The sequence below is a fragment of the Tripterygium wilfordii genome, chromosome 9, assembly GCF_013401445.1.
Source record: "Tripterygium wilfordii isolate XIE 37 chromosome 9, ASM1340144v1, whole genome shotgun sequence".
In the NCBI taxonomy this organism is placed as follows: Eukaryota; Viridiplantae; Streptophyta; class Magnoliopsida; order Celastrales; family Celastraceae; genus Tripterygium; species Tripterygium wilfordii.
Window position 1 is genome coordinate 4,421,497 of NC_052240.1, and position 27,687 is coordinate 4,449,183.

The following is a 27,687-nucleotide window of genomic DNA, read 5'->3' on the forward strand; positions in this document are numbered from 1 at the left end:
ACATTCACCAAAATCAACCAACTCCTCCCCCTCTTTCGCTGCCTTAGATAAGGCAAAAGGAAGGCTTTCCAAGTACTAGGAAAATACTAAAAACACCCCAAAGAAACAAGTAAAGACTTAAAACTCCACTACTAATAAAATAGCAACAAATATACTAGCAGCTACTAATAGGCCCTTGGCATCCTTGGTCAGTTATGGGCTTTAAAATACATTAATGCAATAAGAGCAACCACTATAATTATTGTTTCTTGGGGACAACAAAATGTATTAAGATATGTGTGTTTTGTTAATGTGATTGAGTGTTTTGTTAATATGATTAGGCCAACAAAATATATTAGTATAATGATTTAAATTTGTTGACTTGATTTTTATATAATAGATGTAGGATCCGTATTACTTTTAGTGTAAAAAGTGTGAATGTGAATGCTTTAGGACCCACTTAAGGGTAAACATGTGGGCATGTGTTTTGCCATGCCCACATCAATGCCACACCAAAATGAGGCCATTAGAAATGCATTGTTGGAGCATACATATTTTTGTTGACATATTAGAAATCCACTTTTTTCAATCCATGCCCCATCAAATGGCAACCATTGAGGTTGCTCTAATGCTTTTCAGCTATCGGGCTTACAGCACAAAAGACCACAGAAGAATCAAAAGACAAAGCCCAAAGAACAATTTATTAGTTATGGGTTTTAAATTACACTACATATTTAGATATATCTATTGGTGGGGTCAAATTTCAAATTTGACACCACTTGCTTAGTCATGGGTCTGCTCCTAAACACTTGTGCACAAGGCTCCTATGATGGAAGAGGTTTGGGAACAAACAATATGTATGCATACTTTATCCTCATATAATATGCAGAGAAGTTGTTTCCAAAAGTTGAAAATGTGACATTTTAGGTTACAACCATGCAACTCTACAATTTGGCAGCATGTTATGCCTATGGTAAACAACACCCGTGCACAAGACTTCTATGGTGGACGAGGTTGACAACATATAAAATATACACAGACTTTACTCTCACATAATATGTGGAGAGGTTTATTCCAAAAATTGAACATGTGACATTTGAGGTTACACCATGCAACTTTGTGTTAAAGAAAAATGTCGAGCACTCTTATGCGGAGGTATTTTTTAACAAGCTCTCTATATTTGTTCTCTAAAATAGAGAGAAAAAAAAAAAACCTTGTTCACCTAATATGATGTGGATACTTTTATACCTTCTATTTTCTTCCCATTTTCCTTTAATGAGTTTCTCCTCATCCCTCAATTCAAACACCTCAAGAAAATCATCGTCTAAAAATCTCATGTGTCTGGCCTTTTAGGTATTAAACGCTAAAAATAAAATTATTACTTATCCCAATAGATATTTAAACTTTATTTTACGTAATAAAACACCGTGCTTGGTATGAACACCCTGCCAAGTATAAATAAAAAATCAACCTATTCCGAGTTAAAATCCAAAAAGGAAAAAGATTTAACTATACTTTGTTATATTTATTTTATGAAAAAAAGAACCATAAGAGTACTTATTCATGTGTTTGAGCCACAACTACTGCCCAAATGACGAATCCGTCACTACAACCTCAATAGGGTACCAGCTGACAACAAGACCTTCTCCACAAGTATATGTGATGCGAAAAATTCTCGCTTCACTGAGTCTTGAACCCGCAATCCCCTTGAGTAAGAAAAAACTCTTGTCAATTTCCCTACCATTCCGTAGGGAAAGTATAAAGTTAAAAAAGTTTTTAACTTAAATATCCATTAAAGATTTAACAAAATCCGACACTCTGCTGCTTCTACAACAGAAAACATCACCACCCTTGTTTTACGGACACGGTCCCATCAGTGAGAGAGTAGTAGTCTTCCTCTGCTTCAGATCCTCGTTTTCCTTGCTCAGAGAATCAATCCGGGAACGAAGAATGTTAATCATCGCATGAGCATTGAACATATGACGCTTCAAAGTCTCCCTCTCAACATGCAGTTCATTAATCAACTTCACACACCTTGGAGGCATCGATGTGTCAATCTTGACATCAAAGGAGGGAGCGTGAACACGAGTCCCCTCTTTGGGTTCCACAGACGCCAGAAGTGAGAATTCCAGCATTGCAGACATCGCTGTTGTTGTTGCAGCATTAGGAGAACTTGTAGAAGAGGAACCATCTTGAGTTGTCCTCGTTGAATTATCTGAACCGTTTGAGTGGTTCGGACCTGAATCAGTATGCCTTCTCTTGCGCTGGAGTTGGGAGTCTCTCACAAGTTCGTTGCGACCAAGAGGGTCCTTATCCATGACATTACAATCCTGAAAAGAATATTGAACAAAGTAAAATTCACATATCAATGATTGGAAGTAGAAATCTGAACATCATAAACCAAACAAATCACGTTAAATGACTTCATAAATATAAGCAGTAAAACCGACCGAGCCATCATCGTCACTACTGCTTTACATGGCTCGAACCTATGAAGTGAATGTTGCAATAAGACAACTATTATTGTAACTATACAACTACGCCAAGGCTATTCTCAGAAAAGTAAATATCAATGTCACAGTCTAATCACGTATGGCAAAGATGAAGCATTATATCCAATCTTCCTGCATGCATCAAGGACGAAGACCTTGTGTCTCTCTCCACAAGAACAAAATACAAAATATATACAAAGGTAAACAGTTCTCGTGCACAAGGCTATCGCAGTAGTCGAGGACAGATATAATATGTACGCAGACTTTACGCCACATAATATGTGGAGCCACAATTTTCAGGAATTGAACACGTGTTTTCTACGAGCATCCCGACATAAAAATCTATAAGAAAGAAACAAAAAATGTGGTGAATTTTCTCATATCTTGGGTAGCAGTGCCAATGATGAAGAAAGTGATCATACTCATGGAATATCTAAGGAGGAAAAGACTCTCATTCATAATGATGAAAAATAATTAATCATAAGAAATAATCTCAAAATATGGTAATCTTCATTATCATACAAGAATTAAAAAGATTATCGCACAGCATAGAAAATTAGGAAACTTCAAAAGCCCACTATCAATCAATGAACAGGAACCTTTGACACAAGGATCACCACCCCATAGTAGTCTCAAACAAGTTGATTTTGACCCAGTAGTGGCGCATGCCTCAACAAAACAGGGTCATTGGCAGAAGAATCTAAAGCAATCCTACCTAACAACATATTTGAATGACCTAGGTCCCATGTCAAAAGTTCAATTACACAAGAACACACTTGTACAATCTTCCCATAACTAAGAACCAAACATCAGTCCACCTTGAAGAAGGCCCATATATATCTTTGTACCTTATGGTTTGCAAAATGTTGCTATAACTCTATGGTATTATATTATATCATCCATATGAATTTTAAAAAATTGCATATGAAAAACATGATCAGTTTTGCATTCCCAAAACAAGGAAATTCATTAAGATTAAAGAAGTTGTCTATTGCAAAGATTAAACAAGAAAATAGACATATCATATTGGCAACAGTAAAACATAGGAATTTTTTCAAAAAAAGATTAGGAAGTCATCAAAATACTAGGAATATAAACAAAAAAGGCAAAGTGTCATGCTCCTCATAATACAAATTTTTTAAAACAACTCCTGTCTACAAGACTCCCGCAATGGGCGGGGTCGGGGACAAGCAAACCACTAAGCCACATGTTCCCGCAACGAATGGTGTCGGGGACATGCAGGATGTATGCAAACCTTACCCTACATAATATGTGAATAGGTTGTTTTCAGAAATTAAACCTATAACCTATAGGTTGCACCCTTGCAACTCGATCACCGAGCCACATGTTCACTTATCTCCTCATAATATAATGCATCAAAAAAACGAATGAACAGGAACAAAATGTCCTGCAACAATATGTTCTTTAGATACAAGCAATTATTGTCAACTTTAATCATATCAACTATTTCAAACAATAGGATGTATCTGACAAATTGCGCACCACAAGATGGCAAATAATTTGGGCTGCTAGCCTCACATCTGAGTACTGCAGCAAGATGCTCTATATTCGTTGTTGTAGCGCCCGACTCTAGTGGGCGGGACCGTGCTGCCTGGGATAGCTACCAAGTAGACAATTGGCACAATGCTCTAAATCCCTATCATCCATGGGAAGAAGTAAAGTGCAGAATATAAAGGTCAAACTTCCAAACTAGTAACAATTGATTTTCAGTTGCAATTATGTTTCCATACTTTGGTTTCTTTAAAGCGGCTGCACACTAATAATCAATACATAAAAAATATTTCATTCAAGGCATGAGCTTCATACACCAACAGGATTCTTATTTGTTGGCTTCTGTCAAGCTGAAGGGCAAACGAAAATATTAATCGATTTTTATAGAGCATCTTTTTTAATCGATTTTATTCAATTCATTGACCAAACGAAAATATTAATTTATTATTCAATTGAATAATAAATTAATACAGAAATTAACATAATAATAATTAACATAATATAGGAAGGAAATAGAATATAAATAGAAAATCAAGTTCAATTTAGTTTAAATTACATAAACTTAGATTAACCAAGTATTGACTGATATTTCTATGCAATGCTTCGCACTAATGAATTGATCCATTTATATTGATCACCCCGGAATAATAAAAAAAAATCGAAAGGGTTTGTTTAGTCGAGGGGGGTCGAACTAGGTGTATGCAATAGAATTCCAACTTCCTTTGGTGGATGGTGGGAAAAAACAATTTCTATAGTGTGATTGGGTCTACGATACAAAAAGTGGGTTTACGTTATAGAAGAAGCACATGTATATGTGAGATTAGATATTAACTAGTTATATCTGAACTAAGTTATATCTAAAAGATATATCAAATCTGCCTTACTATATGTATATGTGAATTTCGATAAGGATTGAACTAGAAATCCTTCCCTTTCGCCTATAAATATAAATTGAATATTGAATGAAGAAAGAGACTCAATCAAGAAAAACCAAATGAAGAATGGTTCATAACCAATAAAGACATGGAAAAGCAAAAGTCGTATGGATTTAAAAAAACTCGTAGATAGGAACTAAAAAATAGATATCGAAGTAGTTCTGATGATTCAATCTTCAATAGTATTATTATACTTCTATTTCAACTCACTTCAATTCGGAGCTCTTAGTTCCTTCGACTGGATGAATCTTAGCGATGGAATAATTAAGTCATAGTTTTTCGGTTGATTGTATCATTAAGTATCATTAACTCTTTTTTTTTGGTACGAGGAATTTATCATGAATCCACTGATTTCTGCCGCTTCTGTGATTGCTGCTGGGTTGGCCGTCGGTCTTGCTTCTATTGGACCCGGGGTTGGTCAAGGGACTGCTGCGGGTCAAGCTGTAGAAGGCATTGCGAGACAGCCCGAGGCAGAGGGAAAAATACGAGGGACTTTATTGCTTAGTCTGGCTTTTATGGAAGCTTTAACAATTTATGGATTAGTTGTAGCATTAGCGCTTTTATTTGCGAATCCTTTTGTTTAATATTTCATCTTAATCCTATAAGAAAAATACGTATTTTTCTTATTGTTCTGGGCTTGATGCTTCCTTTTTCGAATTAATATCAAGAGTTAACTACTACAATTACTTTTATTCGTTGGGACAATAACCCATGGGAAGGAATGATTTGAGGATGAGGAATTAGTGATTCACTTTCGTCCTTCCCCCTCGATTTATTCCTTCCCCTTCTTATTCCAATAGACCCCTTTTTGAGGTGGAAGAGCAAAATTATTCAAAAAAAAGTCGACAAATAGAGAATTAGTCTATTTTATCTATAAAAGGAGATCATATGAAAAATGTAACCGATTCTTTCCTTTTCGTGGGTCACTGGCCATACGCCGGGAGTTTCGGGTTTAATACCGATATTTTAGCAACAAATCCAATAAATCTAAGCGTAGTCCTTGGTGTATTGATTTTTTTTGGAAAGGGGGTGTGTGCGAGTTGTTTATTTCAAGAATAAACTGGATCCGACCCGCTGCACTTTTTTCGTTATAAGGGTGCGTGATCCCGCGAATTACTTTTAAGAAATCCTCTTTGAGAACCATAGCATTTCGTGATTCATTGGTAAATCTACTTTGATTCTCTCTTAACCAATAAGATGGGACTATGAATATGGTTAAAGCTAAATCGTTTGAAGTCCAGACGCAGCATGTACTCTTTCTACTACTATGTTAATAAAAAATGGTTTAAAAATAAAAATGAAGGGTTGGAAGAAATTGTTTTCGATATAGAACACTCATGTCAAGAAAATGATTTGAGTCCATTATTAATTATTAGAAAAAATGGCTATTTCATCCGTTTTTATACAATGCTGAATTGATGACCTACGTAGAACGTAAGAAGAATTCTTTGGATTTGAAAAAAAAAAAGAAACAATTTTGCTGACAATTACTTTCTTTGTCAGAAGAGTCCTCCGAATATTCTGGTTTTGGATTAGTAATAAGTTTTGATATCTTTTTTTTTCAAATATGACTAGAGAAGAGAAGATAGGCTCATTACATTCAAGAAAAGATATGGGAATTTTTAATAAATAATTGAGCGTGAGAGCCAACTGAATCAAAAGATTGATATTTGGTTTGGGAAGGATTTTGAAATAAACGGAAAGAGAATCTACTTTCATTAAGTGATTTATTAGATAATCGAAAACATAGGATCTTGGATACTATTCGAAATTCAAAAGAACTCCGCAAAGGAGCTATTGAACAGTTGGAAAAGCCTATCATCATTTACGGAAAGTTGCACTGGAAGCAGATCAATTTCGAGCAAATGAATATTCTGAGATAGAACGAGAAAAATTAAATTTGATTAATTCAACTTCCAAGATTTTAGAACAATTAGAAAATTACAAAAATGAAACCATTCATTTTGAACAAGAACGAGCGATTAATCAAGTTCGACAATGGGTTTTTCAACAAGCCCTACAAGAAGCTCTAGGAACTCTGAATAGTTCTTTGACCTACAAGTTACATATACGTACTATTAGTGTTAATATTGGAATCTTTGGGACGATGAAAGAAATAACTAATTAGTCCTTGTATTGTAGGCATTATTTTTTTTGAATAAAAAAAATAATTAAGTACTCATGGTAACTTTTCAAGCTGACGAAATTAGTAATAATATCCGTGAATGTATTGAAGAATATAATAGAGAAGTAAAGATTGTAAATATCGGTACCGTACTTCAAGTAGGTGACGACATCACTCGTATTTACGGTCTTGATGAAGTAATGGCGGGTGAATTAGTAGAATTTGAAGAGGGTACAATCGGCATTGCTCTTAATTTGGAATCAAATAATGTTGGTGTTGTATTAATGGGTGATGGTTTAATGATAGAAGAGGGAAGCTCTGTAAAAGCAACAGGAAGAATTGCTCAGATACCAGTGAGTGAGGCTTATTTGGGTCGTGTTATAAATGCCCTGGCTAAACCTATTGATGGTCGAGGCGAAATTTCAGCTTCTGAATCTCGGTTAATTGAATCTCCCGCTCCAGGTATTATTTCGAGGCGCTCCGTATATGAGCCTCTTCAAACAGGCCTTATTGCTATTGATTCGATGATCCCTATAGGACGTGGTCAACGAGAATTAATTATTGGGGACAGACAGACCGGTAAAACAGCGGTAGCCACAGATACGATTCTCAATTAACAAGAGGAGAATGTAATAAGTGTTTATGTAGTAGCTATTGGTCAAAAAGCATCCTCTGTGACTTAGGTGGTGACTAATTTACAGGAAAGAGGACCAATGGAATATACTATTGTGGTAGCAGAATCGGCGAATTCTCCAGCTACATTACAGTACCTCGCCCCTTCTACCAGAGTGGCTCTAGCTGAATATTTTATGTATCGTGAACAACACACTTTAATCATTTATGATGATCTCTCCAAACGAGCACAGGCTTATCGCCAAATGTCTCTTCTATTACGAAGACCACCTAGCCGTGAAGCTTATCCGGGCGATGTTTTTTATTTGCATTCATGTCTTTTAGAAAGAGCCGCTAAATCAAGTTCTAGTTTAGGTGAAGGAAGTATGACTGCTTTACCAATAGTTGAGACCCAGTCGGGAGATGTTTCAGCTTATATTCCTACTAAGTAATTTCCATTACAAATGGACAAATCTTCTTATCCGCCGATCTGTTTAATGCTGTAATTGGCTCAATTCGCAGAATTAGAAGCCTTTGCGCAATTCGCTTCTGATCTCGATAAAGTACTCAAAATCAATTGGCAAGAGATCAATGATTACGTGAGTTGCTCAAACAATCCCCATCTGCTCCTCTCGCAGTGGAGGACTAGATAATGACTATTTATACCGGAACGAATGGCTATCTTGATCGTTAGAATTGGACAAGTAAGAAAATTTCTTGTTGAGTTACGTACTCAAAAAAAATAAACCTTAGTTCCAAGAAATCATATCTTCTACCAAGGTATTCACTGAAGAGGCACAGGAACAGATAAAACGTTTTCTACTTCCGGAACAATTATAAAATAAAAGCATTGATCACCCTGAATTTAAATACCAATTTAAAGCTTCTATCACTATCATTAAAAAAACGTCGAATAAAAGAAAATAATTTTAATAAAAATAATTAATCAAATTAAAGATATAAATTATATACCATAAAAAAGCTATAGCGATAGTCTAAGTGTCTACACCATTTAAAATGCTCTATCAACAACGAGATATCACGTCCTCACACACCCCTGCTGATTCTACCACTAAAGGTACGTGTAGTTCTTTATTCAAGGTATGGATTATTAGTTCAAACAATAAACATCAACCGAAGAAAGAATGCAAAATGCAAAACCAAAATGTCAAATTCTACCATGAGGACGTTGGCTTATTCCTGCATGTCAATGAAGTATTAGATTGCTCATCACCATCCATTGTTATTATTTGTGCTCTCTCGTATAGTTAGAACACTTCATACCTAAAGGAACGAATTATATGGAGAACAGACTCTACAAGAAAACTCAGCACTCATGATAAAGTTAAATAACAAGCTAAAAATGTAAGATGCAAAGTACAGACCTGCTGAAATTCGTTTCTGTCAACATAAGCATCATCACCAGCCACTCCATCTTCTGCAGCATCTAACCCTGGGACCAAAGCTTCTTGGCCATCATCCCATTCCTCTTCCACAAAAGGTGCATATCTATTCCCATTGGGCGGCCCTATATTATTCTTGTGAAACACTCGACACAAAACATAGCCGACATAGCCGTCCACCTTATACACAGGGGAGAGAAGAAACATCCATAAGATTCCAGTTAACAAAATGAAATAAGAACGTTTTTTGATGAGAAGAATTCAGAAAATGAAGTCTTGCCACTTCAATATGAAATTCCAGTAGGCGACCCCCAATAAACCAGTCGACATCCTAATACCTTCAAACAACAATTATTCTAAACATGGAATGACGTGCATTTTCAACAAAGTAGTTAGCACATGCGAGAGCTATAAGACTTTCTACCATCCCCAAATTTTACACAGCAGACAAGGTTTAGTCACAAATATGTAGAGTTTTTCAATCAGTATTATACCAAAGAGCAAAAATTGTATCGTATAAGAACTTCACTTCATTTACTAAAGCTTCTCGGGCAATCAACTTGAAAACATAAAGATGATCAAGACCATCAATGACAACTTTATTACAAGATCACCTGAGATGCTCCAATCCTTTCCAATTCCTCATCGATAAGTCGATACTCATGCATGACCCAATTAGTACGTTTCCCATCCGGTGCTCGGCCAGTATGGTACACAAGAGTCTTCTTCATTGCATTGACCTGAGAATCATGGCGAACCTCACGGTCCTTGCCAGTTGCCTTCCAATATCCTTTTTCAGTGGCCCTATTCATTCTTGCTCCATTCCCATACTTTTTGTCCAATGCACTGAAGAAGTACCATTCTTGGTCCCTTGTCTTCAACCTCGTCTTTCCTGACACTCCAAAACACACAAGCATCATAAACAGCAGAAGAAAAAAAATAAATTTTCAGGAGTGCCAAGAGCAACAATCCATTCCTCATCCCACCGCAGCGCCAAAAAGAATCTGAAATCCTAGCCTACCTTCTCCAGATGAAGTTCATAGAAAAAATTGCAGGGGACATGTCTTCTTGAAACAGGAAAATAGACCCATACATTCTGAACCCAGTCGAATTTTTTTTACCATGTCTCCAGGATTTAGAACAAAAAAGATAGATTAAAAAAATCGGAATAAAAATATGCAAACAACAAGCAAATTTTCTAAGAAGATGTGGAAACAACAAACAGGGAGACCCATCACAGAAACCCAAAGAAAAGGGGACAAAAAAAGGACTTTCTTTTAAACATAAAAATAAGCGGAAAAAACAGAGTACAACAAAAATCAATACCTGCAAGCTCCCAGGGCTCGGTCTTGTAGATATCGACTTCAGCAATGGCGTTAAAGCGGATGGGTTTCTTGGTGACTTTCCGCTTCAAATAATAACTCACAAGTTCCTCATCAGTCGGGTGGAATCGAAACCCAGGCGCCAAAACCGTCGAAGTCGCCGTTTTGGGCGTTCTAGCCGCCGTACCAGATGATCCCACCGCCACAGTTCCTTTTCCAGATATAGCTTCAACTCCGGTCGGCGATGGAATTGAGAGGGTTAACTCAGTAGACGTTTCACGACCCATGAGCGGCGGCTAGGGTTTGATTAGGTGGAGAGGAAGAGAAGGAAAAGATAGGGATTCGGCTTCGATTGATGGACGATGCAGGTACAAAGGACCTGCAAATGCCTTCAATGGCAAGCAAGTTGCTCCATTTCTGGAAAATTATTAAATTACAATATTTTTCTGGATTTACCATTCAAAAAAAAATTCCATTTCTAGAGATATGGACAAGACGATACAGTAGAATACATCAATACACCTCAAGACCATACAGTATAGTAACCCCCGTATGGTTGAGCATTTCAGTAGTTAATACGCAATACACGGACCAAACGACGTAGTTTTTAATCGGTTCACGATCGGGAATACGTGGAGGAAGGAGAGACGGGAGGACGGCCGCCCGCCGCCCTAGCAGAGTCAATTCGGATTTGACTCCACGCTTCCAGGAAGAAGTAAGCCCTACATAGGATCCATTACACGCTTTGTTCTCTCCAGAAACAACCCAGTGATCATCTCTTCTGGGTTATAGTGTTTGTGGCTTCTCTCGTTATCCATCTCTTCTTCATGATTCTGGGTTCAATTTTCGTTGGTTTATCATATGTTGATTTCGCTGTTTTATTTCTTCCTTGAATCTTGTTCTTATCTTTAAATGGCTCAGAATTCTACTCATCTTTTTCAATAGCAAGGCTCTGTATTGTCTGAATAATCATAACCAAGTGCTAAACTGTCGGAAACACAAACTAGATGAACTAGAAGAAAAGATTATACCTGCTGGTCATTAAATCATGAGATACCTAGCTGGTTGGCTTAGCTTTCTTAATCACAGTAATATATGAAGATTTCGCATGTCAACAGTCTTACAATATGGCGCCTTTTTACATCATTGCATTTCACCAGTCTTTAGCCATTGCATATTTCATCAGTTCACAATATATCGGTCGGCTCATTGTACTGAAATACTTTAGTGTCCTCTGTGTCAATGCTTATTTGTCCCTTTTGGTGATTGTTTTCACCAAGTTTCATACTATAAGGTGACACAGTCGTGTGGGCCTCTCTCAAGCATGGAAACCATATCCTTGCTAATAACTATATATATATATAAATAGTTGTATGTAAGTGTACTTCTGGTGCGAGAGGAAAAAACCTCATATTCACAGCCTCTCTTCGATTTCTTCAGCACCTAGTGGCTTATGCAGCTTTGCTTGCAATCTTATTTGCCAGTGCCAATGCAATTGATATCTTTTCGAGAGTGGAATGTTGCCATTCACACCACCGTAAAGCCTGTGTCTGTTTATCAACCAGTATGATCTATCGTGTTAAAAGAATTTTAGCATTATATTGAGTACTGTTTTGATTAAGATACATAGTGGTTATGGTGAATTGACTATATGCTTGTTTGTGACCGGTAATTATTGTCAAGGAAAGTTTCCAGAACCTCTTGTCAAAGCCACGTTCAACTATTTTGTCCATGTGAATGTGTTCAACAATCTGGATGAACCACTACTCTTTACTTGGTATGCAGTACAGAACAATGAGTCACATAGATGTTTTAGTTCAATTTGAGATAATGTTGAAGTGGATGTGGTGATGGTGCAGGAATGGCATACAACGACGGCTAAATTCATGGCAAGGAGTATCTGGCACCAACTGCCCAATTCTGCCAGGCACAAACTGGACTTATGTGTTCAAGACCAAGGACCAGATTGGTAGTTTCTTCTACTTTCCCTCTTAACTTCCAAAATGCTGGTGGAGGATTCAGTCCAATTTGGAGTCAATAATCCTGCAGTCATCCCTGTACCCTTTGCGAACCCTGAAGCTGAGCTCGATCTTCTCATCGGTGATCGGTACTATGATGGATACAAGGTAATTATTTCGAAAACAAAATTTCTAAGCACCATTTGGGTTCAAATAATCTGTCATGGTGATAGTAATTAGCAAACAAGGACAATGAGTCACTTAGACATTTTAGTTCAATTTGAGATAATGTTGAAGTGGATGTGGTGGTGGTGCAGGAATGGCATACAACAACGGCTAAATTCATGGCAAGGAGTATCAGGCACCAACTGCCCAATTCAGCCAGGCAAAACTGGACCTATGTGTTCCAGACCAAGGACCAGATTGGTAGTTTCTTCTACTTTCCCTCTCTTAACTTCCAAAATGCTGGTGGAGGATTCGGTCCAATTTTGGAGTCAATAATCATGCAGTCATCCTTGTACCCTTTGCGAATCCTGAAGCTGAGTTCGATCTTCTCATCGGTGATTGGTACTGTGACGGATACAAGGTAATTGTCTCAAAAAAAATGTTCTTAGCACCATTTGGGTTCAAATAATCTGTCATGGTGATAGCAATTAGCAAACAAGGACAATGATGGGCAACAAAGTGGTTGCATATGATAGTATTCCTGATATGAATGGCAAAGGCCCTTATGGACAATAATTTTCAAAAGCCTATGAGTCTTTCACTGTCACTCAAGGTATATATATAAATTGAAAAGTCAGTGATGCTACAATTCACATTGATCTAATTCATTGAGGTGTAGAATGAGTTCTGGGTTTTTCATTATGCATGGAAAACCTACAGGTACAGAATATCAAATGTAGGAAGTGCGTTGAGTTTCAATTTGAGGATTCAGAATCATCAAATGGTGCTGGTTGAAAGAGAAGGGTCTTATACCAGTCAGATAACCCTGGAGTCTCTTCATGTTCATCGGCCAGTCATACTCGATTCTTGTCATGGACGATCAAGCCGATGCTGATTAATACATTGTGGCTAGTCTAAAATTTCTCTATACAACCAATTCTACCAGCCTTGTGGGTTTAGGTGTGCTACAATATTCCAATTCCAATACACAAGTTACTGGTCCTCGGCGTAGTGGACCAGATCCATTTGATATAGATTTTTCAATCATTCAAGCTCTGTCTATCAGGAAACCGGCAATGTTAAATTACATATCTACACTAAAACCTTGTTAGTTGATATTTTAAAAATATAATCAAGACTTATTTGTTGATCTTTGGCTAGGTGGAACTTGACAGCAGGAGCAGCAAGGCCTAATCCGCAAGGAACCTTCAATGTTGCAAATGTAATGTAATCCTGTCACATACCTTCATCCTTCAAAGCTCAATGGGTGAGATCTATGGCGTGCCACGATATCTTGTCAACAATGTCTCAGATCAAGACGGGGAGACACCCCATTGAAACTTGCCGATGACTTTGTTAATGGATCCGGTGTATACCAACTTGATTCGCTTCCCATTCTATCTGTCAATGCTGCTGCATACGGAGTATCTGTTGTTACTTGAAACATTAAGGGTGGATAGAACTTTTGTTTAAAATAATCTTAACGCCATGGATTCTTGGCATTTAGGTGGCCTTGGGTTTCACGTTGTTGGATATGAAACAGAAGCAGCTAAGGAATGCCAAACTCAACTTTTCCATAAGAAAAAAGAGTTTTTTTTTTTTATTTTATTAATGATGGCCTTTTAGGTTTTGCTATGGAGATTGGACAACAGATTCTTGCAGTACCTACAAATACAATCTTGTTGATTCTGTGGTCCGCTCGATGGTGCAAGTGTACCCTGGAGGCTGGATTGCAGTTATTGCATTTTTATAAAATCCTGGAATGTGGAATTTGAGGTCACAACTCTTGAAAAATTTGTTCTTAGTCCAAGAACTCTACATAAGAGTCCATAATGATGATCCCAACCCTGTCAAGGAGAACCTTCTTCTATGTGGTTAGTGCACCATATTTTCGACTTTTTGGCCTTGACATATGACACCAGAATAGCTTTAGTAAATTGTTGCTGCAATCAGTCTGGCTCCTGCTCTTGAGGCAGGAATTGTCGGTGACTGTTAGCGATTCAGTTAGTTCACCATCTCCTGCTCCTTGGACAGCATAGTGATATGGAATGCTAACAACGAAGTGATGGTTAGTACAGACTAGTTTCTTGATCAGTTTTCTTAATTTGTTGCATCATTACAAACTTCTTGTACCATTGTAGTTAGTTTAGTCCGACAATTCTGTGATGGTGGCTGCACAATAATGAGAAGATCCAACAATTGTTCAACATTGGATTCTTATTTCTTATTAACTTTCTGATAAATATGTGCAAGTAAATTGTTGACGTAAATTAAATCCGGATTTGGCTCAATTGGTGTGGAAAGTCTGGTGAGATTAAGGACTCAAATCACATTTCCAGGACGAAACAGCTGATAAGGCACTTGTGATTGATGGAATATATAAATTGCAAAACCAGATGAGGAAGTTGTACCTTGCAAGTACGGTCAGATGGAATAACAGAAACACATACTATAAACTGACAGAATCCTTATGAGAAAATACAAAGAAAGACATTGTTCCAACAAAAGAACTTTGATAATCTACTTCTAAAACAGTCATCAAAACACCATTCTATATCGTGTAAGCTTATGCAAGTAAAAAATTTATGGTGAAGGGGAAAAAATCAAGGTCACAAATCAAAAAAAAATAATGATATAATTGCAGAATAAAAAAAGTTGGCTTTATTTTGATAAAGTTAAGAATTTTAAGAAATGATGTAATATGAAAGTTTATTAGAGTAGCAATGCATTTACTTCATTGAAATGCAAATCAAATACTAGTTTTGACTCCTATAATGGCAGTACCTAGTGTACAGATTGAGCCGGAACAGGACTTGTTGTAGAGTGCATAGGGAACAAAATAACTAATCTTTGTATTCTTTTGTTAGCTGTAACTAACTGGATCATTGTGATGAGGAAAACAAGACATTAGCTGTAACTAGCTGGATCATTGTGATGAGGAAAACAGGACATAAATCTTGTTCACTAATAATTTATTGTTTCCATCAATGTATTCTAGCGTTGCTTAATCCAAATCATTTGGGAAGATAATACTGGTAATAATCTGTGATATGGTATTCTCCGGTGAGCGCCCATGGCCGATCGTTAGTTTGGCAGTTTTGCTTGCACTCTTTGTTCCAAATGCTAATGGTGAAGGTCACCACATTTTTTATGAATGGCATGTAGCAATCGATGCAACAATCAAACCAGTGTCTTCAGACCAACCGGTACGAGTTCTTTCTATGTTATACAATCCTTTAGTCACCTGGAGATAGATTTTATATAGGTTGGTTTTTAATTTGATTCAAAGAAATGCATATGTTTTTAACAGGTTATTACCATCAATGGAATGTTCCCTGGACCCCCAATCAATGGAACAACTAACGATATCGTTCATGTCAATGTTTTCAATGAGATGGATGAGCCTCTCCTCTTTACATGGTATATAATCTAGAACAAAAAAAATTGTAGTGAATTGATAGTACTAAGTTTGGTTACATTGTCTTGTATTTGTGTAGGAATGGCATACAACAAAGGTTGAATTCATGGCAAGATGGAGTATCGGGCACAAATTGTCCAATCCTGCCAGGTATGAACTGGACTTATGTGTTTGTGCTCAAAGACCAAATTGGTACCTTCTTCTACTTCCCTTCCCTCAATTTCCAAAAAGCCGGAGGAGGTTTTGGTGCGATCAGAGTCAATAATCGGGCAGTGATTGAGGTACCTTTCGTTAGACCAGAGGCTGAATTTGATCTTCTTATTGGAGATTGGTACCACATGAGTTACAAGGTAATCCAACTTGATAGCTTTATTGCAATTTATGAGTTACAGGTTCAAACTACGAAATCAATCTTTCTGCTATTTGAGTTTAGGCTACATAAGCAAATGATTAATTGCAGTCCTCCTTGTGACAGATTGTTAGGTCCTTGATAAAGACTAAAGACGACTTACCCCAAACTGGCATACCTATTTGGATGCTCATGAATGGTAAAGGACCATATAAGAACCCTAAGTCTAAAACTTACGAGTCGTTTACAGTAACAAAAGGTACTAATACTTACAAATTCTATGACCCTTTTATGATTTACCCCATTGTAATCATTCTGCAACAATTTGATCATACTTGCTGTTGTACAGGGAAGACCTACCTTTTCCGGATATCGAATGTTGGGAGTACATGGAGCTTCAATTTTAGGATTCAAAACCATATGATGATGTTGGTTGAGACAGAAGGGTCTTACACTAATCAAATAATATTGGACTCTCTTGATGTTCATGTTGGACAATCTTATTCTGTTCTTGTCACAGCTGATCAAGAAGTCAAGGATTATTACATTGTGGCTAGTCCTAGTATGTATGAAACTCCTGAGTCAAGCAGCTTTGTTGGTGTAGGAGTTCTACACTATGACACTTCCACAGTCACTCCTAGTGGTCCTCTCCCTGTTGGGCCTAATCCATTTGATCTAGCGTTCTCGCTTAATCAAGCTAGGTCGATTAGGTATTTCAACTTTATAAATGAATCCTTGATTCAATATCTGTTTGATTGAATTTGACATTTTCCATAATTTGCTTAAGTTTAGAGTTTAGGGTCTAGGATTTAGTTCAACTTACTTTTCCTTTTCTGTGAACATCTATAAAGGTGGAACATAACAACGGGGGCCGCAAGGCCAAATCCACAAGGAAGCTTCAACGTCTCAAATGTGACACTTTCACAAACCTTCTACCTCCGCGGATCGAAGGCGATTATCAGTGGTGCACCTCACTACATAGTCAACAAGGTGTCTTACCTTACTCCTGATACCCCACTGAAACTGGCTGATCAGTTTTCTGACGGAGCAGGTGTGTATGTCCTTGACCAATATCAGACTAATACCAGCAATGCAGATTATGTTATTGGAACTTTTGTTGCAACCGGGATCCACAAGGTGTGGATTGAACTTGTATTCAAGAATGATTTACTGGTTATGGATTCTTGGCATTTGGATGGATTCGGATTCTTTGTTGTTGGGTAAGTTACATATATATAGTTTTTCTAGTTTTTGTAGCTCAAACTAGTTGAACTAATAATCCAATTGATCTTCGATTTTTAGATTTGGTGATGGAGAATGGACACCTGCTTCCCGTTTGACATACAACATCCATGATCCCGTTGTTCGCGCTACTGTTCAGGTTCTTTTCTTTTCCTCTCTGTAACATATCTTACTAATCCAAAGTTTGTACCTTTCTATGCATTGTGAACGGTTTTATCTATAGTCTGTAAATTTCTTATTTTAGGGTCTTATTAACGAGAAACAATTACTTTCTCGCCATATGGGGAAAGAATAACTCAATCAAAGTATATGGTTTATCGTTTCCCGATTCCGCATGTACACAGAAGTTGTTTACCTTTTTATATGTATTGCAGGTGTTTCCAGGAAAATGGAGTGCAGTATATGCATTTCTTGATAATCCTGGAATGTGGAACCTAAGATCTGCAACTCTGAAGAATTGGTATCTAGGGCAAGAGCTGTACATTAGAATTTTCGATCCCGATAAAAACCCGATCAAGGAGACCCCACCGCCGGATAATCTTATTTTGTGCGGTGGGTATCATGGTGCCTAATTCTTTATCTTGGATAATACAGAGTTTCATGTCGAAAATGCCATCTAATGTATAGTCTGTTCATGGCCTATTTACAGGGAAGTATAAAGTTGTACCTCCAGCTCCTGCTCCATCTCTGCCCTGATAGTGCAATATCTGCGCCAGCATTTGCTGCAACGCCATGGTAATCAAACTTTTGAACCATAACGATGATAGTAATAATAATAATTCATGGCATATACGTCATGAGAGAAGCTGAAGCAGATGTAATCTGACTTATGCAATTGTTCATTTTCATTTTCATTTTATTTGCTTACTTTAATCTACCTATATCTATTGTTTACTTTTTCAGAAAAATAGAACATGTAAGAATAATTAAGCTATACCAAATGCAAGCCCATAAGCCTGCAGATTGTGGTCAATTTTTGGCAATTAAATACAAAGCATTTATAATGCAGAATACTATTTTTTTGTTGTGTTGTGCCATATTTTTCAATTTTGTGAAGCAAAATATTCACAATAATAATTAAATTTAAGTAAAATCACTGCAATAAAATCATTATTTTAAACCTTTTATATTTTTAAAAAATGGTATTTGTAAAATGTTTTATAGTCGTCATCGTCTTCATGCGGGTTATGTGCACCCCTAATTGTCATCGTCTTAAGCTGGGTCGGGTTGGATCGGATTGTCGGGGTGGGGTCAGGTCGTGTCGGGTCACATGCGGATTATGTGCACCCCTAATTATCATGATACGAACGCAAAGAAAGATGCATACATACATATCGTTTCATTCATGTTTCTGTATATTGATCGGTTTGAAATCGTTATGAATGTGCTTGGTTCTCTGTCTAGTTTTCGAATTCACACACACGCACACTCAATAATTTGCAAAAAAAAAATTAATTTTAGATCAAATATAATTATAATGGTGCCGATGAAGACATGCAAATGTACAAATAAAAAAAGAACTTCCGCTGTCGAGAGTTGAACCCGGATATCTTAAATAGATTCCAACAGCATAGTGCTCCAGCGGATCAATCACTTTTAACATGTTAAACAACGTGAAACAAATTAATTAAAAACTCTTTCTTGGAGTGGATTAGTTCGATGAAAAGAATTTTAGCTCCATTCAGAATAAAATTCACCTCAATTTTAGTTTAATTTTTTAAATAAATAAGAAATGGGGCGATGCCAAGTGAGTACTCATTAGTGTATTGTCAGGATATTTAGGTCCAATAAAAAAATGTATGGACATAAAGTACACATAGAATGATCATTAGTGTTTTCTTCCTCTCTTCTTCGTCTGTTTCTTTCTTCTTCTTGTCTCTATTATCTTTCTTCTTTGTCTCTTTCTTCTCCTTTACACTTTCTTCTTCTTCTTGTTTCTCTCTAGATCTATTTTCCATAATTTAAAACTTAAAAAGCTTTAAATATGTTGTTTCTATTTTCCTTTCCTTTCATTTAGATGAACATTATTTACACCTCATTTTTTACTAAATGCACCCCACTCTAATGTGTTTTTAAATGGGTTAATGGGATGCAAATAATGTTCATCTTCATTTTAAGCATAGATGTTGGGTACTAAATTTTCATCCAACATTTTCTTAAGTTTATGATTGTTGAATCTGAAACAATCTACGAAATTCTCTCGATATATTCATGTTACTGTTTGAAACAGTAACATAAATAAACAAAACCTTGTCATATTTCATGTTACTGTAAAAAAAATTGCAATGTCAATATATTAATCTAATATTACTTTTTGTAAAACAGCACCACATGTTACTGTTTCAACAATAATATTAACATTAAAAAGCTCATCTGAGGCCCTAAAAACTAGAATTTGGCAAAAATAGAGTGTCTCCAACATTCATCAAGAGGATACTTACATGAAATTTTCCGACAAGAAAAAAATTAAAATTTAACATGAGAACTCCTATCTTCAAATTAAATATAATGGCCATGCAAGTAAAACACAATGTCGCAGAAGGGAAACCTATCGGTATGTAAGCCAACTATTAGTTCCCTAGAGGAAGTTCCTCTCAAATGAACCGGATGAGAACCTGCCAGTCAATCCCTCAGCCATGTTTTCTGAATCAAGTTTTATATTTTTCCTTCCAGCTACAAGATCCTTTTCACGATCCCAAGGTTTCCATGGATGGTTTCCAACCCACTCTTCTTTCTCTTTCACTTGCTTGGACTTTTTCTTCAAACGACTCCCCGACTCTTCCTGATGCTTTTGTACCAACGATTTTGAACGTTTCGCTTTGTTGTATTGATCCACCAAATCTGCGTCTGTATTTGCCTTCCTCTTTTGCTCGTTATTAGAAGCAAGGGCTGCTGCCTCATTGTATGCTTCTAGATAACTGAGATATTAAATTATTATTACAAACCATCATGAATTGCAGATATAAAACCCATAAGATATCAATAAATAAGGACCAGTCAAACCATTTACACCGTCAAAAGAAAATTCTTACTTCATTTTTGCTTTCTGGGCTCTGTCTGAGGGAGTGTCTGTCCAAACACTGGTATCACCCCGTCCTTCTTTAGTGCTTTTGCTAAATCTCGTAGTAGATTGCGAGGTCATACCAGGCTAAAAAAGAAAGTGTGTGTGAGGAATGAGGACTAGGCAAAAATTATTGAAAGCAGGAAAAGTAGAGTTGCAATTATTTCTAGTCATAAAAGCTTATTCACAGAAAATGAGTACATGATTGATGATCACCAGAAATGCTTAAATTTCAGACATGGGGATGACTCATATTGCTGGCCTACAAGAGTTTGTTTTTTACAACGTGCCAATAATGGGTTTCTAAAGTCCTCGTAGCAACTATAAACCACTGAAGAAAGGAGCTCACTTTTCATGAACATTAAATGGCATGGTGCTGGCAGCTTTCAGTACCAACTACGAACATCAAGTCGCTTCCCATATCTAACAATATCTCCAGTTTACCTAAAAGATATCCAGGACCTTGTTTACCTAGAGTCTTGACCAAGCACCTGACTCATACTCGAAACAATGTACAAAATACCCATATGCATGGTGCATGCCATGTTATGCCCATGATAATACCGCCATAAAAGGCACGTATAAGGACAAGTGGAAGCAAATACATGTCAGGCAGGCAGCACCATGATGGAGCTACAGCAATGCAGGGCATTATGAAACTATCTAGTTGAAAAAGTGCGTTCAGGTCTGGGGATGCATGCAATATGTTGGAAGGGATAAGATGAGCTGGAGAGCTCAAGAGTCAGAACCTCATACACCTCAAGATGCTTGCGTTCACCCATCCTTCAAAGGAGGAGTAGCCTCCATGCAAAATTCTTGATATGGTGACATGAGAATATTGAACAATGGATGTGGCAGGGGACATCCTAGATAGGTCAAGAGCCCTCAATTAATTCATGAATAACCAGAACTCACTGTCCTGAATTATAGACCAACAATTTAAGGGAAGGAGTTCTCAGCACACAACAGAGCCCTATTAAAGAGTTCAGGATTAAGTTGCAAGAAAACCACAATTCTTCAAGCGATCATAGTATTGTCAAAAATAAAACAAAATTAAGATGAGCCTCCCATTAGAAAGATTACAATTAAGATCATGGCTTAATGAGAACTTGACCTGTGCAGGAAACTTATAAACACACAGCAATAGGTAGAGAGGTCTTACCTTTCTCTCAGGAGGAACCGTTGTCATCCATTCATCTCTTTTTGGTGCTACTTTAACTTCCATCTCAGCCAGGAGCTCATCATCACCTTCCATTGATATACCTATGAGCACAACAGCATTTTTTTTATCATTTTAAGATCCAAAAGTTTTACCACCATGCAGTAGCTGGACCCACTCTAGAAAATATGGATGGAGGAAAATAAAATGCTGAACAATCCTGAAGTGTCAAGTACCTCATTTTTCCACAATTAAAAGGACCTAAACTTTTACCAAATGCTTAATTATTATTGAGCATAAACTATGATGGTTAAAGAAAAGGTTGTGCATGCTGGTTGATGCAAGAAAAAAGATATTGTTTGCAGTAGCTCAAATCACATCTACCATACAAAGCAATGGTCAGTACAATAGGTGTATAATAATGGAAAGCATCATATGACGCAATTTGCTCCAGCCAAATCAATCAATTCTAAATTTTGTGTAACAAAAGGTCCGCCAAGTGGCACCCAAAAACTATGAAGGTTACTGGGACTCCCCACTGTGACATTGTGCAAAAGAGTTGCAAACCTTGTAATTGTCTCCACCGTGCAGCTTCACGCATTGCTCGTAACTCAGCCTATAGAAGCAGGATACATTTGGATAAAAAATTGGTCTACTAAGTAAATTGCAATTCTATAACCACACTGTAACTTGGGGCTGACAGTCACACAAACCTTAAATTGTTCCTTTTCATCCTCAGCTTTAATTTTTTCGTCCAACATTTTTCGCTACAAAGAAAGAAATATCAAGGTCAAACACTGCCTCACAAACATAAAGCAGAGTTCAGAATATGCATGATCCACCAAACCTATCCAACTAACAATTTGCATTAACTTTCATATAATGAAGCACAAATCATCATGGCATGAAAACAAAGCATAATTTACAAATAAATTATTGGCTCATAACTTCAATTCTAAAATGCTGGCTCTGCAATATGATTTGATCCAGTTGATGTCACAAAAATTTCTTATTACTAGAAGAGGAAATATCATTTTGGGCGGATAATATAAAGCATCTTTCCATTTCCAATGTAAATATTGTCATTAGAGGTTTCACCTTATCTGGATCTTGCAATTCTTTAAAAGCTTTGTTTAGTATTATAAATGCCTGGTGGGCTTGAGGATGAGGGCATTTGTCTGGATGCACCAAAAGAGACAGCTTCCAATACCTGATAGCAAAGCATTTCACAAACTCACAATTAATTCAGAAATTCACTATCACATGAAAAGGCTAGGTATGAATATCAACTCGATGACCATTGAAATTATAGGACATTCTATAACATGTTCTAGCCTCACAAGCTCTGCTATTTCAGTTTCCTAATTCAAATTTGACACAAGATTTATAACAAATGCAAAACATAGCAAATCCAAGATGCAGACTTTTGAGTCTTGACATTATGTTAAAAGGTTTTTTTATAACATTTCAGCTTAGCGGAATTGGTATAAACTATAAAGTCCCACAAGATGGATGTTATAATATCTAAGCGAAATAGTAAAAGAAAATGGCCAAAGAAAATAAGAAAAGCTTAGTGAAAGGGGTACCTTCTCGGTGCAACCAACTCTCAAGAGTTTGATGTTATTCCTAGAGTCGATTTTCAAGAGTTTAATGTTATTCCTAGAGTCATCTAGTTTACCCTTGCCTAATTGTTATATGCAAATCATATTCTACCATGATCATATCTGATTTATACTCCATCAAACTCTAAAATTTCAGTGTCCCTTCGGGGACATCCAATTAAAAATAAAACTGTAAAATTTCCACAAAGCATTCAACAACTAAAACTCTCAATTTAGACAGATCCTTGAAACCCAAAAGTATTGACAGCACCTGGATAATTCCCAAAAAAGACGAAACACCAAGAAAACAAGATTATTTACCTACATTGAAGTACAAATCACATTATTTGAAAAGGTAAACAAGATGGAACATAAAACAGGCTTCAAGCAATTTGAATACGAGGATATAGACATGCATGTTGATTAGTAAAACTGAATTTTCATTTCCCAACTTAATTAAAGTGGGCCAGTTATTGACATGATTCACTAAGAGCCAAGGCCATTCATAATCTTTTAGAACCAACTTACGGCTTTGCATATCAAGCAATGAACAGAAAGTGAGGATAATAACTGGGCTTTTTGAAGCAGATAAGCCTCCTATAATAACCTTACCTTTTTTTAATATTATTCATAGAAGTGTCTCTGTTCAATCCTATAACATCATAAGGAGAATCTGCCTCTGCACTCATAATTCTTGTCACCTGTAAAAATAAATGTAAAAACTAAATCAGTTACTATAATTAAATGCAATTATAATGCATCATTACAACATTTAGAGGACATACAAGGCAAGAGGACAACAATTTGAACCACATATGCCTACATCTTATAAAAAGGCACATATACTAAGAGGTATATTATTATCCAATATATCTCAAAGTGGGCCATCAATTTGGCATGTGACATCACAAAGGAAAATTATGACAAAGGAGAAGGAATAAGCATGGATAGAACAGATAGAGAAAGGAGCTTTTCAGTTATGACAAACATAAAAAGAGAAACACGAAATAGAAGACAAACTTTAATAAAAAACTGACTGCAGAAGGAATATATAATCCAACTCCAAAAAACTACCACTATTTGAAAACATACCGATGTTAAAATGCTGGAATACTTATGATAATGGCCACAAAAAATGCTCTATTTTCTGAATCATGATTTCCTGGCTTGTTTAAAACCCAATTTACCAACATAAATAATAATGACTTCTAATCACCATAAACATCCCTTCGACGAAAGTTAAAAATTGAGAAATTTTCCAGATTAGATACATGGTTATGGTAATTGAATTTAGGTATCGCTGGTATGAGTAATGTAGCAACTCACTATTATGCAAGAACAAACATAAAACTGCTTAGATATTTTAAAGAGTGAAATAAAGGACCTCTTCAAAACGTTCAGCCTCATTTGCTGATTCAGCTTCAGCAACCATAGCAGGTGGTGGAGGTCCTATAAAGAGCTCAGAATCTTCCTCCAACTCTGCTTCTCTGGTAAATTATATTAAGTGAAAATAAGAAATTAAGAAATGCCACATCAACAAACATCACCATTTTGATAGGAATGTGACAAAAAACATACTCAATACAAAAAATAGTGTCAATTCATGTCAAAAAGAAAACATACTAGCTATTCAATATCTAATGTACCAACAAAAAAAAATTTCTTTATGAAACTCAATTAAACCACAAACCTGAGCTCCGCCTGTGCTTCTGTTAATTTGGCCGCTGCAGCAAGTAAATCAGCTGATGGCATTTCAGGGCCGATTATTCTGCAATGCAATGCGAGCAAGACAAGAACGGTAAGCAAGACTAGTGTGATTAAGGTAAACAAATGTATAGTGTCAAACTCAACCAATTTCAATTCTTCGCATCTCACTTTTTCAATACATGAATATAAGTACTCACTACAATTGCTAGACTGCAGGCTAAACTATTTGCTTGTTTGAAGAGAAAAATTATATCAGAACAAGAGCAATCACCTTCTTTTACTTGCAGACGAATTGTCACTTAGACCCATTACCGGTGAAGAGTTTTCATCTAGGGCTGGTATGTGATCTGGATTAGGAGGTACTGCATGAGCATCCTTCACTGGTAGAGAATGATCACATTGTTTATCTTTCCCCTCTACATTAGCTTCAATCAACGGTCCAACAACATCCAAAGTTGGACGGGCATTTGACCGCAGTAAGAAAACATCATCGCCACTTTCCTTGAGATTCAACGAAAGGAACAGCTTCTTCAGGTGCTTGATCAAAGAGCTTTCAGATATGCCTTTGATGTCAACAGCTTGTCCATCATCAATCATTTGCAGAAGCTATGGCAACAAGATTTAGGGAAAAGAAAATAGAGCCAACCATAAGTGAGGTTGGAAAAATAAATGAACTAATTAGCTGTTTAGAGAAGACTGTGAACCAAAACGAACATCAAGAAAATGAAACAAGGGGCACAAAAATATAGATTCAACTACAAATGCCTGTTATTTAGGTATATAATCATTCATACCACATCAAGAACCATAACGAAATTTTCACAATTCAAGAATATAATAGTCAGCTTGGTTAGCTTGCATTTGATAGGGGAGAGAGCCAAAAAAACTTTTTGGAATATAAATATAAATGGTCGGGATGATTTTCCGCTTAAATCCCATCTGAAACTGTTATATTGCCCCATATAATGAACCATTACCTTTTGCTAAACCAACATCTCTCATTCCTAACAAATCAACCTAGAGCCATAACTGCCAAATTGGAAAACCCAGGGTCATTCCCAATTGCAGATATGCATAATGTCTCATGCTCTTCATATAAAAAAAGAATATATAGATTTTTCTTTGATATTAAGAACTTGAATTTTGCTAATATGAAACTAAAAGGAATGGGTTTTATGCTCGCAAAGCTCTGTATTGGGTGGTGACACGAGGTCCCAAATAAAATGCATCAAAAATAATTGTTGCATTTGATCTTAGGGTTGAGAATTTTAGGGAAATGCCTGAGCCTGGAAATATGGACAAGAAAACGATCGCGAGAGATCAAGCAAAGCAATTAAGAAACAAATAAGCAAAGAGGAGAGAAACTCATAGTCACCTGCTTTAGGTCGCCACCAACGTTTGGAAACTCCCTCAACATATCTCGCATCACAAATTCTGGCCCAACTTGCGCGCTCTGAGGATCAGGATAGGAACCGCTCAACGCAGACTCGGAATCAGACTCATAACTTTTCTTTTTTCTTGATTTCGAATGTTTTCTATCTTTTTCCCTTCCCTTCTTCCTCTCCTTTCTCCTCTTCCTCTTCTCTTCTTCTCTGGCTCTCTTCCTCTCCTTCTCCCTCCTTGAGGAAGCGTCATGCTTACGGTGCCTTCGTCGCCTTCTTGAGACGTCGGAATTGGAGTCCGAATCGTCGGAGGAGGAAGTAGACACAGATGACTGTGAAAGCTTCCTCTTGCTCCCACTGCCCATTCTACAAGCTGAAAATTGTCGAAAGCCTTTACAAATAAATATTTTTCTTTAGTATTTCAATTAAATATATAAATTATATTTTGTCTCGTCATATCTCATGTTTTCAAAGAATATTTTTGCAACTATTTTATTTTTTAACTCTCACTTTACGGGAATGACTATAATACCCTCATTTTCTCTCCATATTTTTTCATCTCACCTTTCTAGTTTGGATTAGTTAATAATTTAATTCTTTAATTATTTTTTAAATAAAAATTATTTAAAATTATTTGAAAAGTAATTGCTGCTAGTATATTTATTTTAATTTTTTATTTATTTTATAATTTTTTTGTTATTTATTTGTAATCTATTACAACTTAAATGCATAATACTCCTAAACTTAATTTACACAACAATTTTAACAATATATATGCTATCAACAAAAATACAATCAAACACTATCTACATTTCAAGAACCATATTTGTTACCATTTTTTTTTCCATATGCTACCGTCAAAATTGTTTATTAAATGGACCCTTAAACAAGTCGAGCTAGGGTAATTAGAGCCACACAATTTTATATATCTCAACTGACCTCTCTCTCCCAACTAACAACCCATACATCCAACACTTTTCTCCGTCATTCGGCCACCGATCGAGGCAAACAATCTATCAAATCGAAGCTCTTGATCTTCATAAATCATTTTCAACCATCAACTGTCTCCAAAAGCTGCTCGTTTCACATGAATCACGTGCGCAAATCAGTGTGGCCGACGTGAGAAAAGAAGTCCAATATCGCCACAGTAGACCACCCCGCCGCACGCCACCATAGCAGAAAGGTTACCTAGCCCTAGCTTTCTACTCCTTTTATCTGCCAAAATAGAAACTGAAGGCTTGAGTTATAGTTGCTTGGACAAAACT

The 27,687-nt window shown here is 36.6% G+C and overlaps 4 protein-coding genes and 1 pseudogene across 8 annotated transcripts; 3 read left to right on the forward strand and 2 right to left on the reverse strand.

Moving 5' to 3' along the window:
- Positions 1–1,479: 1,479 nt before the first annotated feature.
- LOC120005306 (NAC domain containing protein 50-like) lies at positions 1,480–10,705 on the reverse strand. Its single transcript, XM_038854873.1, has 4 exons — positions 10,385–10,705; positions 9,673–9,950; positions 9,041–9,238; positions 1,480–2,309 (listed from the first exon to the last, which is right to left on the reverse strand). The coding sequence occupies exons 1-4, from the start codon at positions 10,665–10,667 to the stop codon at positions 1,836–1,838; spliced, it is 1,233 nt and encodes a 410-aa protein (XP_038710801.1). The 5' UTR covers positions 10,668–10,705; the 3' UTR covers positions 1,480–1,835.
- Positions 6,649–9,031, forward strand: LOC120005305 (annotated as a pseudogene).
- Positions 10,706–10,958: 253 nt separating the features above from the next.
- Positions 10,959–14,728, forward strand: LOC120005307. 4 transcript variants are annotated; one of them, XM_038854877.1, is made up of 5 exons: positions 10,960–11,095; positions 12,069–12,157; positions 12,240–12,506; positions 12,656–12,924; positions 13,665–14,728. In XM_038854877.1, exons 3-5 carry the CDS (start codon positions 12,384–12,386, stop codon positions 13,732–13,734), a joined length of 462 nt encoding a protein of 153 aa, XP_038710805.1. In that variant the 5' UTR covers positions 10,960–11,095; positions 12,069–12,157; positions 12,240–12,383; the 3' UTR covers positions 13,735–14,728. The 4 variants fall into 4 exon arrangements, with proteins under 4 accessions (XP_038710806.1, XP_038710805.1, XP_038710804.1 ...); XM_038854876.1 differs by having other exon boundaries at positions 10,972–11,095; positions 12,064–12,157; XM_038854878.1 differs by lacking the exon at positions 12,069–12,157 and having other exon boundaries at positions 10,959–11,095.
- A 378-nt stretch (positions 14,729–15,106) lies between these two features.
- On the forward strand, positions 15,107–18,528 carry LOC120005308 (monocopper oxidase-like protein SKU5). Of its 2 annotated transcripts, XM_038854880.1 has the most exons (10): positions 15,107–15,566; positions 15,669–15,709; positions 15,814–15,923; positions 16,001–16,271; positions 16,397–16,529; positions 16,620–16,980; positions 17,122–17,490; positions 17,573–17,651; positions 17,887–18,064; positions 18,162–18,528. In XM_038854880.1, the coding sequence occupies exons 1-10, from the start codon at positions 15,554–15,556 to the stop codon at positions 18,206–18,208; spliced, it is 1,602 nt and encodes a 533-aa protein (XP_038710808.1). In that variant the 5' UTR covers positions 15,107–15,553; the 3' UTR covers positions 18,209–18,528. The 2 variants fall into 2 exon arrangements, with proteins under 2 accessions (XP_038710808.1, XP_038710807.1); XM_038854879.1 differs by having other exon boundaries at positions 15,107–15,709.
- A 1,277-nt stretch (positions 18,529–19,805) lies between these two features.
- On the reverse strand, positions 19,806–26,817 carry LOC120006573. The gene is made up of 11 exons (XM_038856644.1): positions 26,416–26,817; positions 25,312–25,646; positions 25,024–25,101; positions 24,718–24,820; positions 23,946–24,034; positions 22,831–22,942; positions 22,446–22,499; positions 22,300–22,348; positions 21,736–21,836; positions 20,545–20,660; positions 19,806–20,430 (listed from the first exon to the last, which is right to left on the reverse strand). Exons 1-11 carry the CDS (start codon positions 26,785–26,787, stop codon positions 20,091–20,093), a joined length of 1,749 nt encoding a protein of 582 aa, XP_038712572.1. The 5' UTR covers positions 26,788–26,817; the 3' UTR covers positions 19,806–20,090.
- Between the last annotated feature and the right edge of the window lie 870 nt (positions 26,818–27,687).